The sequence below is a fragment of the Sinocyclocheilus rhinocerous genome, unplaced genomic scaffold, assembly GCF_001515625.1.
Source record: "Sinocyclocheilus rhinocerous isolate Xijiao unplaced genomic scaffold, SAMN03320098_v1.1 scaffold1234, whole genome shotgun sequence".
Lineage (NCBI taxonomy): Eukaryota > Metazoa > Chordata > Actinopteri > Cypriniformes > Cyprinidae > Sinocyclocheilus > Sinocyclocheilus rhinocerous.
Genome location: NW_015656153.1, coordinates 1888246 through 1903615, shown reverse-complemented (window position 1 = coordinate 1903615; position 15370 = coordinate 1888246). Strand labels below are relative to the sequence as shown.

Below are 15370 nucleotides of genomic sequence, written 5' to 3'. Positions count from 1 at the left end.
ATCTGAATTGTAACAGAGCACCAGTGTTGATCGAGACTAGTTGTAATCTCCTTATCCTGTTAAAGACTTTAGAGACTGAGACTTTTGGGACAGTTCTCATCAGTCAGCAAACCACTTAAGGCATTTACCTCTGCTGTTGAACTCACCCGACGTCAGTAAGCCCATGATGAGGCATGCGACGTCTAAATCTATGCTGATGACCCACTCAAAGTAGACTCAAAGAAAGAAAACAAAGTGCAACTGGTGCGTAAGACTTTATTGTCGGGAACCTTTAGTATTGAATTAAATAGTATAGGAAAACAGTATAAAGTACATGGAATATGAGTGATTCTGAAGTTAGAGGGGTTTTAATGGAGTACAACTGAAGAGATCTTGATTCCAGTTTCGAGAAGGGTGGATAACTGGACTTCAACGCTCCTCCTATTTCTGACCAAGCTGGGAGAGCTGTGGAGAAATGAATGGGTTTAGTGTTAACCACTCTGATACTCCAGAATCACATCAACAAAAGTAGGATTACTACTGAATAATTGTTCAGCAAACAGTCGGTGTCATATAAGTTCATGACCACAGCAAGAATTGGGAGAAGTAAGACACACTCGCCTCTTTTTCACTCAGAGCAAAGGGGTAAATGTATATTAACAAGAAATTGATGTGGAAAAAAAACAAGGCAAAATGTTTAAAAAATATTTACAGAGGGAAAGGCACGTTATGACTTAGTGTCAACTTTGTTGAGACGAAGTACAACATAGATTTGCTTCAAGCAGCAAAAAGCATTCCAAGACACTCAAAGCAGTGTCGTTCCCTTCAACTCAACAATAATCGGTTGGGTTTTAGAGCAATGGATTGTGAAGCATCTGATTTTTCACTAAATTATGTCATTGTATATGAAAACATGTTAATGAATTTGTATCTGGTAACTGACATTTTAAACGTTGGGAAGAGATCATACCTGTTTCATGAACTGGCCTGCATTGAAAAGCTCACTACAGCCATAAAGAACCCGCTTCCCTTGCCTGGCCTGTAGAGAAGGAAATCATTGCACTCACAAGCAAGCCAAGTTCTTGGAGCATATTTTACATGTCAAAATGTGTGCAACCATACCTTTGTGTAGTCAACAAGATTTTGATACTCTATGTAATTGCCCCCACCAACGACAAAGACGATGGCCTGTGAAATGATCATCTGTCATCAGCTGTTCAAGCACAATAATGTGTAAATTTCAATGCAACCTGTACAAACACTGTATTAAATAAAACCCTGTAATATTTCACAGGCGGTCTCAAATGGCTGTCCTACAGACATGAGCTCAGACACTCTGGGCTTCCAGCTCACTTTGTCAGCAGCAAGGCCTAATCTCCACTAGCAACAGAAGGCTATCTTGTGCCATAGACTAACCCTGCCAGGTTACAGTGCATGGGCGCCAAAGCGTGACGATAACGTATCAACATCCACATGGTACAAAATCACTACCATCAGATATCGGCTTTTTATACTCACCTCTTGAAAGGGGTTCTTGTTCCTTGGAATGGAGCTGAGGGAGTTAAACAGTTAGGATTAATTCATCATCACCAGCAGAGAGCAAAAATAGCCAATAGTTGTAGAAAGAAAAAAAATGACAGATCTTCTTATATTCTAAATATTTTCAGTGGAAAGTTACAGCTTTGGCAAGGATGTGCAGATCCGTTATTTACCTAACTTCAATACTGCCTTATGTGTATGTAATAAAGACACAAGTGATTTCGAATTCCTCCATGGATCAAATGCCTTTAACATAATATTTGAATACAGTGGGACCAAGTCAAACACTGAGATGTGTCATTTGAAAATATAAGGAGCCTAGTCTTCGTCTTCGGTGTCCTACCTCTCGCTTCCGCGAAGCATCTTGGGATCAAAGTATCTGTAGTCATCCGTCTCCTACAAAAATCACAACACATAACATTAGGGATTACAGAGCGCGTAAGTAAATTAAGGGTGAAATAACACTCAGCGCACCCTCACCACATCACCATCTCCTAAAAACCTCCTCATCTATCTACATTAAACGCTTATCAAGATCGAATGCTTCCCAGCAACCATTCGTCTGAGAAGATTCAAGAAGCCTCAAACAGTAAAATGTCCTCCAGTTTGACTCAAAAAAGCAAGATTAAAAAAAAGCAAGCATTGCTCTGCTTTGAAGAGTCTCGACACAAATTGAGGAGAGCTGTCTCCGAGGCGGAGGCCAATGGCCTCCTACTTCCTCATCCTCCATATCGGATGGGCCAAGCCCGTCTCTTCCCCCACGGGACCTCAGTCAGCTCGGCCTGGCAGGCCTGGCGCATACTTCATTCTGGGAAGAAATACTTTGCCGTCAACTCACAGAAAGAAGAGCCTCGCTGCACTTCCAAATGGTGAAATGCTCCAGATTTTTCTGCTATCGGTTTACCCTTGTCGGGTAGCGAAGCTCAATATTAATATAGAGTGCCGAACACACTATTGCAACCCTGTCGCACAGGCCCATCTGCGAGGACTATCTGACGAGCGGCGGAGGCAGGAGATTCTGTAGCGCTCAACCGCCCAGCTTCCCCAACAACAGCCGTATTGTGCCGGGCACTGAAATTCCAGTAGCTGAGAAAATGAGAATACGGTTATGTTCAATTCAAGTTTATGGGCAATGAAGGGGAAGCATTTCCAGTCGTAACGGGATACGGCAATCTGTCCACCCCAGCTTTTGAGAGCGAGAAGATCGGAGGGACCCTGAGGGTGTTTCAGAAGGAAATAAGGCCTTTATGTCAAGGAACGAGAAGGGGAAGCTAAGAGGCCGCTGTTACACAAACGAATGATTGCAAGAGCTAATATGTCAGCTAGCTGTCTCCATTACAGCGCTTTATATTTAAAACACGTTGGGACAGTTCTTGGAAGGGTGCTTAGGGAGAATTCAAGACATCTAAACAGAAATGAGTCCTAGAAGTCATATCACAAGGGCGCTGTCAAAGATTTGTCACATCATCTCTTCTGTGGTAATTCCACATTTATAAAACATCAGCATCAATCATTCCCCACGCACCGTCCCAGCAGTTAGTTGATTTCAAAGCATCGGGAGAAATTTTCTAAGCAGATTTTTCCTTCAAGGCTATCCAATGATAACTTGAAAACAGCCAGTGTGTTCAAATACCTGATGCTTCATATACAGACATTTTGCAGACAATGAGATCCTCGAGCGTAGCAGAACCTAATCCCATTTTCGATGAAATAGCTTCGGCTGCTGTAGAGACGCCCCCTTGTGCTGCTCACATGAGGGGTTTGCACCTTTGTTCCGCCTCACAAAGGTGAAAAGCCCAAATGGACTGCTTCCAAATCCCTCAGCCCTAGAAACTTAATACATTGTGCTTCGGGTTCACTCACTAGAAACCCTCTCCCTCTCTCTCCACAGGTGTTCCCCTGGCTGAGACAGTCGCATTAACCGTGCAGCTCAGATTGCTTGGATTGAGGTCTCGGCACACTCAAAGTGCCTCATTCAGGGCGAATTCAGTGTCTCATAGCGCTGCAGTGTCATACGCATTAATCCGCAGTGGGAGGTAAAGCAGTCAGCCTTGGCAATACAGAATCTTGTGTACACACTGGACACAATTACACTAAAGATCGTTTTAGATTTAGACTTTTAGCTAATAATCAAAATTCTTCTTTATTACTGAAAGAGTTTCATACTAATATATCAGCAAAACATGTTTAATATTTGTGCTTATGAGGGAGAAGATGAAAGGATGTTAAGGAAAGGGAGAAACAGACAAGGACGCTCACCGGGTTTGACTTAATTTCCATCAAGTTGTCCAAGATGCGAGTAACCGGCAAGTTCTATGAGAGAAACAATTGAGAATAATAATAAACCCTAAAAAAGAACCAGATGCTTTTGATCTAAGAAACTTAGAAATAAGGAACATCACAATCAATTTATCAAACAAAAGCCAGAAGTACCGCAATATCAAATATGACTAGTAGAGAAGTTGGAGCAGAAGTAAAAAACAGAAAAGAGTTTGCGAAGGTTTTGGAAAATGCTGCTCACTCACTGACCATTAATACATCACTTTTATTTCCCCAAAATTAATTTTTTATTTGTTAAGGAACTTTTATTTTGGTAGTGTATACAATCTTACATTTCAAAAGTTGCTGCCACGATGCCTGAATGCACATCATTTTGCTGTTTCTTAGGTGTTCAGTGTGTTCTTATAGTGCTGTCCTGGTTTTTAAGCCGAAAGTATACTTCATTTTTTAAAGCATACGTTGCTAGGGTATGTGGAACAATAACAACAAACTACTTGAGACTGCAACAACAACAGATGTCTATGTTGATAAATGCTGGTGTGAGGGGATAAGAGATACCTGCAACTCCAGTTTAAAGTACAAAGATATTTCAGTCGGCCATAACCTCAGAAGAGAAACAACGCAGACACTAGACAAGGATGAAAGTTTGTAGTGTGCTTGTGTTGAGCGCCGCACAGAGGACAGGGGCTAAGCGGCATTGCTAGAGCACAAGGATGAAATAAGGGTGGGGGTGGGTGGGGATCCCCCTCGGTAGTGTCGGCGAATAAAGGGACAGGGGACAGGGGACAGCCCCCCCCCCGCACGCCACTGTTGAGTGCCTGTGTTCACAGACACTATTATATGGAGTGCACTTTGAAAGGCTATGTGCACAGCTGTATGCATTGCATACAATAAAAGTTTATCTTGAATATAATTTGCTATGGGTGTTTTTTAGTACATTGCGATTGCTAGGGTGTTCTTTTTGGTATTTTTAGCACACCGCTCCTTGGTTTCTTAGGTGATTTTAGCTCATTGCTATGTGGTTAGTAGGCTGTCCGGGAATTTTTAAAGTATTACTTACTATGCTGCTTAAATGGGCTGGGTGTTTTTTCACATCAATATGCAGTTGTGTTCTGGGTGGTTGCTTACTAAGTAAAAAGAGCCCAGCCTTTGTGATATTCTGGTCTAGATACAGCCTAGGTAAATACTTACATGCTGCTTCAGGACCAGATTTTTCACCCCCTCCATCACAAATTGGGAGCCAGTGTTCATCACCCTCGAGAACAGTCTGAAAAATGACAGGTCATTGCATTCAAAACACATATGGCATCAACAAAAGGATTCATATTTTGAGAATGAAATTTGTCGTAGCTTCATACCCCATTGGTTTCACTCCACTGCTCCCGTAATTGGCTGGTGTTGCAGCCATCTTGGTGAAAGCTCTGGAAAAGAGGTTATAATAGTTGCAGCACTACTGTTCTCATCTTTCTCTTAAATTTCCTGTAGCAACTAGGCAAATGTAACAGTGTGTTATGGTGTGTTTGTTGACAATGGACAGAACTTACTTCCACTGCTTAATGTAGTTAAGTGAGGATAAGCCACAGCCTGCATCAACCAAGGCTTTCTTGTACTGTTCTAGATCAGCCTGAAAAGAACAAAATGTCTTTATTTATTCAACACTCAACTCTTAAAATCCAACAGTTTAAGAGGATCTGTTTTTATAGAATGAAGGATGACTTATAGCTCACAAGTCATAAGCATTCATCAGGGTAAGGAGAAACTCTAGTTCCTGTTAGAGACAGAGTCGTCTATACCACATGAGTGAGAGGGCCGTTTTCATGTCACCAACCTCATTACAGCCTCAGAAAACAAACAACAAAATGACTGTTTTTGGAGTTTAAGCAAACGCTCAGCCAACAATAACCTACGCTGGTTCAGGAGGACACAGATGAAAGAAAGGATAACCAAAAGACGTGGAAAAATAGTTCAACCTCTGAGCACACTATTCTTTTTTGGAAAGTCAAAGCTTTTACAGCCTGCACTGATAAACATAATAGAGAATGACAGCCCTTGCCCACAGCACAGGTGCTTTCTCCAGGGTTGAAATGTGGTCACTTGGACATTGTCCATCATAGCTTGGTCCCACGGGTCTGTCCCTTCGGAAGTGTACACAAGAACTCAAAAATGTCAACTTTAAGTAACATCCCACAAGAGATCTTGCCATGAGCTGAACAATCCTGCTTTATCAAGGCACAAGAGTAATAACACTTGGCCGTGGCATCAAAGGGTGTCAGTGTTCCTCAAATCTGCGCTGCATGTGTCCCAAAGAACAACAAGGCTTTTGAAGACAGAGTCTGAAAATACAGTTTAAGAACCCGGGCAGAGCTTCATAGGGAATGGACGGAATGTTTTTGGCTCCATGAGTCCCCCCCAAAAATGAAATCCATGCATTTGCCACTGATTATAATAAATTGTGGTATTTCTGAAAGCGCACATCAGGGTAGCCCACCACAGTCAACCTCAAATCTACGTTTTAGGATTATTTATCTAGGACTCTTAAAGGAATATTCTGTGTTCAGTACAAGTTAAGCTCAGTCGATTGAAGTTGGGGCATAATGTTGATTACCATAAAAAATTAATTTCCATTTGTTCAGCCTTTTTTTGTTTTTTAAAAAGTAGGAAAAATACGGGTTAAAGCGGTGTTTCACTAGTACAGCCACAAGACGTACAACTAACCTTTTCTGTGCAAAGTTACATCCAATGTCATCTACTTCAACATTATGCCACTGTAGAAATGACAGCTCAAATAATACAGATGTTTTAACAGAATAGTTAATGCAAGTGCTTTTAAAAAAATAGTAAGATTCACACTTTAAATTCCCCCGAAAATTGTCCCCAATGACTATCATTGTAAGTCCCAATAACCTTTGATTTTTGCGGCTTTTAAAGAAAACAATGGACAAGTTTTTTTGGGTGGTAATCAATACTATGCCACAAATATTGTTACTAAACTTGTACTGAAACCAGATTGCCTTACCTCAGATGGGGGCTGCTGGGAAGTGATGTAGTAGATCAGAAACAGCCTCATCTTATCTTCTGCTGTTCCAGCTACCAATAAGAACAACATTTATACAATCATCATGCAAATGCATTCAGTTACTTTAAATTCCGGAACAACTAGATTTTGTTAGTGTGTGTTTTTTGTACTCGCTATTGCTGAAACATGATTAGAAAATCAAACACTGTACTCATCGGAACAATAAAGCACTGTAACACTTGAAAAATAACTGATCATTATCATTATAGTTAGTGGCCATTCCGGTGTACTCATAAGAAACCCATGAACCTACAGAGGACCCTGTGGAGATCAAGAAACTGTGTCCTCTTGAAACCTCACAATGCTGGCAGGAGAGAAAACAAATCTCATCCTGTGGTAGCATCACAAAGAGCCTTTAAAGCAGACCGCTTCCCCCTAGGGATGTGATACATTTCAGTCCACTAAGCTGGATGGGGACAAGGGGTGGGATAGGCTCTCATTAGGGGAAGGGGGTATGAGTTACTCATTCAATTAGTTTCGTTTGATCTCTCAGGATGGGGCTGTTCTTGGTAAAACAAAATTCTATGACATTAAGGCAGTATGCCATGCTTTGAGGTATATAGTGGTGTTTGGATTACGGTCAAGCTCAAAGAGCAGCTGACTAGCCAAGGCTTATTAAAGCAATAAGCCACTTGAGGCCAAGCGTTACAGAGATTTTACCACAATTATGGGGTGCTGTCAGGCAGAATGTGTAGATTGCCATGGTTGCCAAGCCACAAATTAATCAAAGATCCTATCATTATCATCATCAATATTATTTCTATTACCTAGCATTATTATTATTGGTTTGTAGCAACTTGTGCTGGAAGCATAAAATTAAAATGATGTGCAGTCACGGATGCGCATATTTTGGCTATTTTACAATTGCTTCTAACAGGGCTCATCCGATCAGATGTTAGAGTACCACCAGGTTATTTATTTGCACTTCATGTGGGCTTTTTTAATCTGTGGGCTTTGTATAAAAGATAAAAGACTGTAATCTAGGGCTGCATGATTTGGGGGGCCAGAAAAAAAAAATTGAACCACGATTTTACCAGTTTATAAGTGCTTCTTATTACAAGTTTGGGAAGATAATTAGTGCACTGTTGCATTCCCAAATGCGCGTTAATAAGTGACCCAAACTCAGAGATGAGTTCTTGTGGAGCAGCATTTACTACCAACCAAGCTCCTTTGATTTGATTCGATTCAATCTTGATTTTATTTTGATTAATTGTGCAGCCTTACTGTAATCCTTACCTGCATGATAAGGATTACAAGTGTATACTTACCTGAATACACAGACAAGAAAAGGTCAAAAATTACTGACGTGACAAATCACTGAAAAATACTGACCTGGCCAATTAAGACAGGATTAAAATCAAGTAGAAGTTTTGCTAATTATTGCATTACCACCTCCCCGTATAAAAATAATCCTTCCCAAAAAGGCCTTAGAGATGGAACATTAATAGCCTTGAATGCTTAGCAGAAGGAAGACTCACCATCAGGATCACTGATAATGTCCAGCAGGGATTTATCGAGTGTGGACTTGCTCATGAGTTTCTCTTCATACTCGAAGTACACATCAAGCTTACGGCTCTAAAGACAGAAAGGCACATTTAGAAGAGAAATATGCTGCTCAACCTCACAGAAATAATACAATGTGCTGAGAAGATGTAACCCAAGAGATGAAAAACATTTTTCTCATGGAGCACTGACCTTGATGTGGTCCAAAACTGCTGTGGCAACGTTGGTGTGGAGGTCAATCAGTCTCTTCTTTTCCAGGAGCTCAGGAAGAGAACTGTTTAGAGAGAGGAGCAGGTTGTTATCCTACTCTATACGTGTAGCGTCAGGCAGGGGTACAGCGGTAGGTACAATGACTAATTCATATGTAAAACAGCTCTTCTGCAATATGAGACAAGCACTGGATGAATTTAGATTATATCAGGATATATTTCATACACAACTGAATAAAAACTTAAAATTTCGGATTGGAGGTTCGCTTTTTTTATGGGACAGATCAACAAATCACCTGCTATTGTTGACCAAGAAAATCCACGTCTTGGTCCATATTTAAAATTTTGTAATATATCATAATTATATATTAAAATTTATTTTTAAGCTTATCAAAATATTACGCTTTTAAATGATATTTCGGGCATTCATTTGTTTGAAAAATATCCATCATTAATGTGCATGTAGATAAATAACATGTTCAATACATAATATTGTCCCTTCACACAAAAATACTTGATTACTTAATTTTTACGAAGAACTTCTTACCTGACGGCTGAGGTAAGTTTGGCAGTGTTATCTGACAACATACTAATGGCTCCATCGTCTTCCCCTTCTAAGCCCTTTGAGGAAAACCACATTTATCTGTGTTAACCAGCATGCAACAATTCCACCATATACAATTTAGCATCAGCCTTTTTAACCTACCATGATACTCTTGAGGTGTTTAACCTCATCCTCTTGGGCTCGATATGTATCTAGTTCCTCCTGGACGGCTTCTGCAACCTCAGGAAATGGACTGAAACGGTGAACAGAAATGAATTAAATGCTTTCTTTCCATGCTGAAGAGGCTAAAAATAAATGAGATTAAGCTGTTGTAAATAAATCTGTATAAACTGCTGGATACAGTCCTGAAAGCAGGAATGAGACTAAAATATTTTCAAAACACAGAACTGATATTTTGCAAAAAAAATAGCAGTAATATAAAATACCATTAGCAAACGTTCTTAAATATTAACAAACACTGACATCTGACAAACAATTTGACTGAATTAAGACAACTAGGGATGTTTTCCTATCAAACATACACATGCTTGAAAGTACAGCTGGTTTATTAAACATCCTTAAAGGGATAGTTCACACAAAAATTTACCATTTTGGACCTACTGATTTCCATTGTATGCACAAAAAAAACATATTTTGTGTTTCAAAGAAAAATGTAAGTCATTCAAGTTTGGAACAATACAACGGTGAGTAAATGACGACAAGACGATAATTTTTGGGTGAACTATACCTTTAATCAAAACTAGGACAGAATAAGGTCTTTGGATAGCAACATAAGACATATTAATTTACATTAGACATAAGTCACATCAGACATATTAATTACACAGTCATCAGTTCAAAAGATTTCAATTCAGAATACTAGAAGTAAAAAAACACCTAGGCTATAAACATTTGTTAATGCACAACAACGATCTCCATTTGGATACATGAGTTTTACCAACAGTAGATGTTTACCTTCCTTTGTGTTTTTGCCAAAATTTGTCAGCACCAGTGAGATCATAGCTCTTCTTGTTTTTCTTTTTTGGTCGTGCTCCAGCTGGGCTGGCCTCTGACCCTTGAGACTCCTCCACACTGACCCGGTTCAGGTGGAAGTCCTGATATAGGGGATATATCGGTTAGGCAAGGCAACAGAACTGAATCAAAACACAATACATGACCTAGCTTTTACTAATACATAATAAAATCCCTCAGAGTACAGCTGCCATACAGGGAATTGAGACGATATTAAGGCAGAAGCATTTTTGAGACGGTGGAAAAAAATACCCAAAGGATTAATGGTCACTGGCACAAAAAGCAACCCAGCAAGTACATTCCACATTTCATGAAACCCCTTTGTCATCCATATGATAACTGCAATAGCTTCATCTTTCCATATGCCGCAACTTGGAACTGTTTGCAGTTTCCATTTTGGAAAATAAATTACATTAACACTAGTAGAAAAAAGGAGAAATGAATTAATTGTGGGTCATGCAAGTTTATTTTAGGTTCAGCTCACCAGCACATCATGAATAAGAGCCTGATACGTCCATGTGTGGTGGAGAGGAGTCGCTAGATCCAGGTTACGATCGGCAAGAACAAACAGTGGCCTCTGAAAACTGTGGGAGTGGTGGAGGGAAAGAAGGGATATCTTTTATAGCCCAATACTAAAACATTTCACTACATTCTAGATTTTTCTTAAAGTGTCACAGTATAGGACTATCTACTATCTATCTATCTATCTATCTCACTGTCTCACTGTTCACCCATCTATCTATTCATCCATCCATTTACAGTGTTTCCCCTGCCATTATATTAGGGGGCACCCCACCCCTCCCCCCCAGTAATATTTACTTGTATCTGTAAATATTAAGCCACAAAAAGACGAATTAAACGTGAACCCTGCATGTTCTGCGTGTCTGTGTTAATGAATGGCGCAGACACGCAGTTTCGTTTACTGATACTGAAGCGCGCGTAAGTAAATGAGGACATAAATACATGAACAACATATCCAAAACTGCTCTGAGAGTCACTTCATTAGCATTTTACCGTTTCATTTGAGTAAAACTAGCCTCATATGATATCACACAGAAATATAAAGGTATTCACGGCAACCCGTTAAAATAAAAGTTTGGTTTAACTTTAAGACATTGTGCCAGAGATATTGTTCAGTAGAATGTACATAATACTACTAATACTATTAGTACTACTACTAAAATGATTAAAACTTTAGTTTTTAAGAAATAATCATACAACATTTCTTTCATGTTTTATTGTTAATAGTAAATCCCCTTTGTTTGCCAAAAATAAAGTGTGTTTAATTTTCAATAATTAAAATATAAATGAAATTAATGTATTATGCCTTCATTTGATAACCAGAAAAATTTTAATACACAACACAGATTTTCTGGGGGAAAAAAAATTCATAAGGCTATTTTAAGAATAAATTTAAATAAATTAAGTTGTTTTTATGCATTCAAATGATTAGACATGCTAAAACAGAGAATTTGGTAACAATAAAACAAATAGTGAGAAAAAATAAAACATTTCATAGGGCCCTAAGCATGCAGTTTTTTTTTTAACTTTTAATAAATTGATGTGAAATTGTTTCATGATTTTAATTAATTAGACATGCTTTTTGATTAATAAAATGTAATTTAACCATTAAACAGGAGTCCAGAAAAATGAAAACAGAAAAAAGCGGAATCCAGAAAAATGAAAACGGAAAAAACGGAATTTCGAAAAAAACATAAAACGGAATTTGGGAAAAAATTAAATGGATTTCATAGGGCCCTACACAGGTGAGTACACTCCTACCAGCGGACAGAGAGCGCGCATTGGAAAATATGTCACGTCAATCATCCCCCCCCCCAACAAAGCTGTAAACCTAGGGGAAACACTGATTTATCTGTAGGGATTTGTGTCTTGGATTAAGTGTTTACAATAATATTAAAATCAAAGATTTATATCTTAAACAAATATGCATATTCTCTTAAAATCAGTTGTATGGAGGTGTGCAAGATTGTGAGTGTTTTCGCTCCACCTGAACTGGCCAGTGCCCATGGTGTCTCCGGTGAACAGGCTGTTACGAGCGTCTCGCAGATTCTCTCTCAGTTTCTTGTCAAGTTTCTGAGGGATAAAAAAAAAAGTTAAATCAACATTACTAATATTCCAGTAGAAACGAGTTGTACAATATGTATACAATAAATTAATCCAATAAACTGAGCGACCGGTGTTAATTTGGTCTTATATTACAGTGAAACATTCCTTTGCTGAAACTAATCATCTAAAAGCTCGGCATTGAAAGCGAGCCAAGTTGGGACCGAATCCCACATACGGAACAAATAGGAATTTTGTACCACCAGTGAAACTGAATTAAGCTACAGTATCAGTTTGCATATTGTGCACAGACTATGAACTGTACAAATGCACCATAATGCAGAGATTAGTGTAGGAGCTGCGGTGATAATCAAATGACCAAAGCCATTCTATAATACTCTATTCTAGAATTCATAAACCGCTTTTTACCGAACAGAAGACAAAGGTGTCTCAGACTGGTCATAAAGCAAGTATCAGAGGAACATTAAAAAACAGAGCAGTGAGTCTCTTACCACGGCTACCATTTCGGCAGCATTCCCTCTTGGACATCGGATTATTGGGACAGCACCTATGATAACAGGAAAGCTCACTGTACTGCCAATAGGAGGGTGCATTAAATATCTGCTCACAAGCTCCCAAGACACACAAAATCCCATTTCAAAAACAACAATACAGGCTTGATCATTGCACTTAATTTGAATTGTGACATTTCTGTCATATACAATTCTAGTAGTCATGTAGTAAGTAAATAGACGTAACTTAGATATTTAAAGCATTATCAAAATATTTTTGCCTTTGAGCAATATACAAAACAATATTAGGAAGGTTCTGCCACCCAGTGGCTCTTTATGACAGTTGAGATTTAAACTAATGGTTGTAATGTGAGAATTATTATTAAAAAAACATGCTCTTTAATTTTGATTAAATATCAAGTCTTCGTCAATCTATACTTTTCACAGTTACTTCATGTACCATGAAAGAACGTTGCCTAATTAGATTTTAGGTGGATTAAAAAGCGGTGAACATCTCCATGTGAGAAAAGGATTGTGTCTTAGCACATTCTTGCAGTAAGTATTTTCCATTTTTGTGTTAAAGCATCTTTATAGGTGAATAAGGTTTTTTTGAATGTTAAATGGCAGCTTAACATATGAACATACAGTATAAGTAAACCATTTGTTGTTTGATTCCCTTGAAGAGTGTAAGCAACACTGTGAATCTGATGGGAATACCTGTTTGGCCAAACAATGGAAGACAGATGGAGTGATTGGGAATCTTGTTTGAAATCATCAGTCATTAATTCTGCTATTTCCTTTGGTGCTGATAGTGGCACAGAAATATTTAAAAAAGAAATGTTTCTAACTCGTACATCACTGCACATTACTGCTGTAAGCTTGTGTTTTGTAAGACCTTTTTAAAAAGAAATGAATACTTTTATTCAGCAAGTATGCAATAAATTGTCCAAGGTGAAAGTAAAAACATCTTACAAAAGATCTCTATTTCAAATTTTTTTTCAAAGTTTTCAGCATTGATAAAAATGATATATGTTTTTTGAGCACACAATAAGCATATTAGAATGATTTCTGAACTAATTTCTTCAGTGTGACACTGAAGACTGGAGTAATGGCTGTTGAAAACTAGTTTGCATTACAGGAAAACTTTACATTTTAAAATATATTAAAATTGTAATAATATTTCACAATATTACTGTATTTTTAAACAAATAAATGCAGCCTTGGTGAGCATAAGTCACTTCTTTTTAAAAACCTTTAAAAAAATCTTTTGAACAGCAGTGTATATGCATGGAAAGATTAAAACTCTGTCATCATTTACCAAGAGTGACAAAAAAGCAGAAGAGACTATCCACTATCGTGTCCATTATGGCCTCCATGTCTGTGTCCATGATATCTGGTTTATTGATTGCTGAGGGCACAGAACAGTAGCAGCATTAATAACATTCAGATTACAAATGAAACGGATACTTCAAGCCATTCTAGCAGCTTACCATGGTAGGAGATGTGTTCTTTGTTTTGGTTGCAGAGAATGAACATATCATCTTCAAGTGTGATGAAGTTCAGATACTGATCAAATACCTGAGGAGGAACAGAACAGTCTAATATTTGAACTGTATAATAAATACGAGCAGTACGTTATTTGCCTTCCTTCAGGAATTCACAGAGCTTGTCTGTTTTGCAAAAACACGATTTTTAAATTAAAAACTCTAGCAAATTGAATCAAATTAATAACTAACGTTCATAATGAACAAATGTGTTTGACTTACTTTGGTCACCTGGTTTACAGCATTAGCTGCTAGAGCAGCACTTGCTATGTCCTCCAACTTGCTTCTGGAGATTGCAGAGATGAAGTTTAAATAGTAGGACTCGTATAGTTGGTTTCGGAGATCCTGTGATAGTGAAAATAACTATTAGTTTTAAAACAGTGTGATCTTCACAAACTGTCATGGAACGGGACCGATGAAAAGACTGACTCAATTATTTAGTGAACATATTTACTTGACATATCCTGTCAGTGTTCTCCTCTGTGGGCATTACAAAGTAAATGGCAGGAACATCTGGAATGGGGTCGCGATCTGAGTGCAACAAGCTAGAGGAAACAAACAAAAAGCAAACAATCATTCAAATCAATCTAATCAAATCCCTTTTTTTTTAAAGAAACAAAATCTTAGAGATCCTTACAGGTGCAGAGTGATGCCCATGTCCCGTAACTCTTTCACAGACAGCAGGGGAGATATGATGTCTTGGCCAAAGCGATCGTAAATAAGAACCTAACAAGAATAACAAAGGGTAAATGTTCAAGCAAATTATAACTATAAAAGCATCCTGAGCCACATAAAAAAAAAAAAGCAATGGATAGTGGAAGGGTAAACCCATAGGTGTGTGTTGCGTACCCTTACCTTCCATACCGGCTCAGCTGTTGTGTTTTTTAAAGGTGGGGCATTGAAGTTGAGCATTCGCTTCAAAGCAGCTGAGGACAGAAACATCATAGAAATATAATACATAAACATTTTTAATAACTTCTATTACTACTTAAAATAATTTATTATCGCCAGGAGACTAATTTACTTGATTGTGTTTCAAAAGACTTGAGTGTATGCATAAAAAAGTCATTTTATAAAAAATAAAATAA

The 15370-nt window shown here is 38.2% G+C and overlaps 1 protein-coding gene across 2 annotated transcripts in view; it reads right to left on the bottom strand.

Annotated features, from left to right (window-relative positions):
* Nucleotides 1-246: 246 nt before the first annotated feature.
* Nucleotides 247-15370, bottom strand: part of LOC107719485 (sec1 family domain-containing protein 1) — an 18028-nt gene continuing 2904 nt past the window's right edge. Inside the window, exons 1-25 of one of the 2 annotated variants that reach the window (XM_016526904.1) lie at nucleotides 15307-15363; nucleotides 15138-15208; nucleotides 14920-15008; nucleotides 14737-14827; nucleotides 14505-14627; nucleotides 14229-14316; nucleotides 14057-14146; nucleotides 12739-12794; nucleotides 12171-12256; nucleotides 10647-10746; nucleotides 10106-10245; nucleotides 9293-9383; nucleotides 9134-9207; nucleotides 8570-8651; nucleotides 8353-8449; nucleotides 6815-6885; nucleotides 5343-5422; nucleotides 5157-5219; nucleotides 4990-5065; nucleotides 3778-3831; nucleotides 1862-1914; nucleotides 1498-1531; nucleotides 1102-1167; nucleotides 950-1018; nucleotides 247-444 (exon numbers count right to left, since the gene is read on the bottom strand). In XM_016526904.1, coding sequence (XP_016382390.1) covers nucleotides 421-444; nucleotides 950-1018; nucleotides 1102-1167; nucleotides 1498-1531; nucleotides 1862-1914; nucleotides 3778-3831; nucleotides 4990-5065; nucleotides 5157-5219; nucleotides 5343-5422; nucleotides 6815-6885; nucleotides 8353-8449; nucleotides 8570-8651; nucleotides 9134-9207; nucleotides 9293-9383; nucleotides 10106-10245; nucleotides 10647-10746; nucleotides 12171-12256; nucleotides 12739-12794; nucleotides 14057-14146; nucleotides 14229-14316; nucleotides 14505-14627; nucleotides 14737-14827; nucleotides 14920-15008; nucleotides 15138-15208; nucleotides 15307-15340 — 1902 coding nt within the window. In that variant the 5' untranslated portion in view covers nucleotides 15341-15363 and the 3' untranslated portion in view covers nucleotides 247-420. Of the gene's footprint in view, nucleotides 445-949; nucleotides 1019-1101; nucleotides 1168-1497; nucleotides 1532-1861; nucleotides 1915-3777; nucleotides 3832-4989; nucleotides 5066-5156; nucleotides 5220-5342; nucleotides 5423-6814; nucleotides 6886-8352; nucleotides 8450-8569; nucleotides 8652-9133; nucleotides 9208-9292; nucleotides 9384-10105; nucleotides 10246-10646; nucleotides 10747-12170; nucleotides 12257-12738; nucleotides 12795-14056; nucleotides 14147-14228; nucleotides 14317-14504; nucleotides 14628-14736; nucleotides 14828-14919; nucleotides 15009-15137; nucleotides 15209-15306; nucleotides 15364-15370 lie in introns of those variants that run through there. The other variant, XM_016526905.1, reaches the window with a different exon arrangement.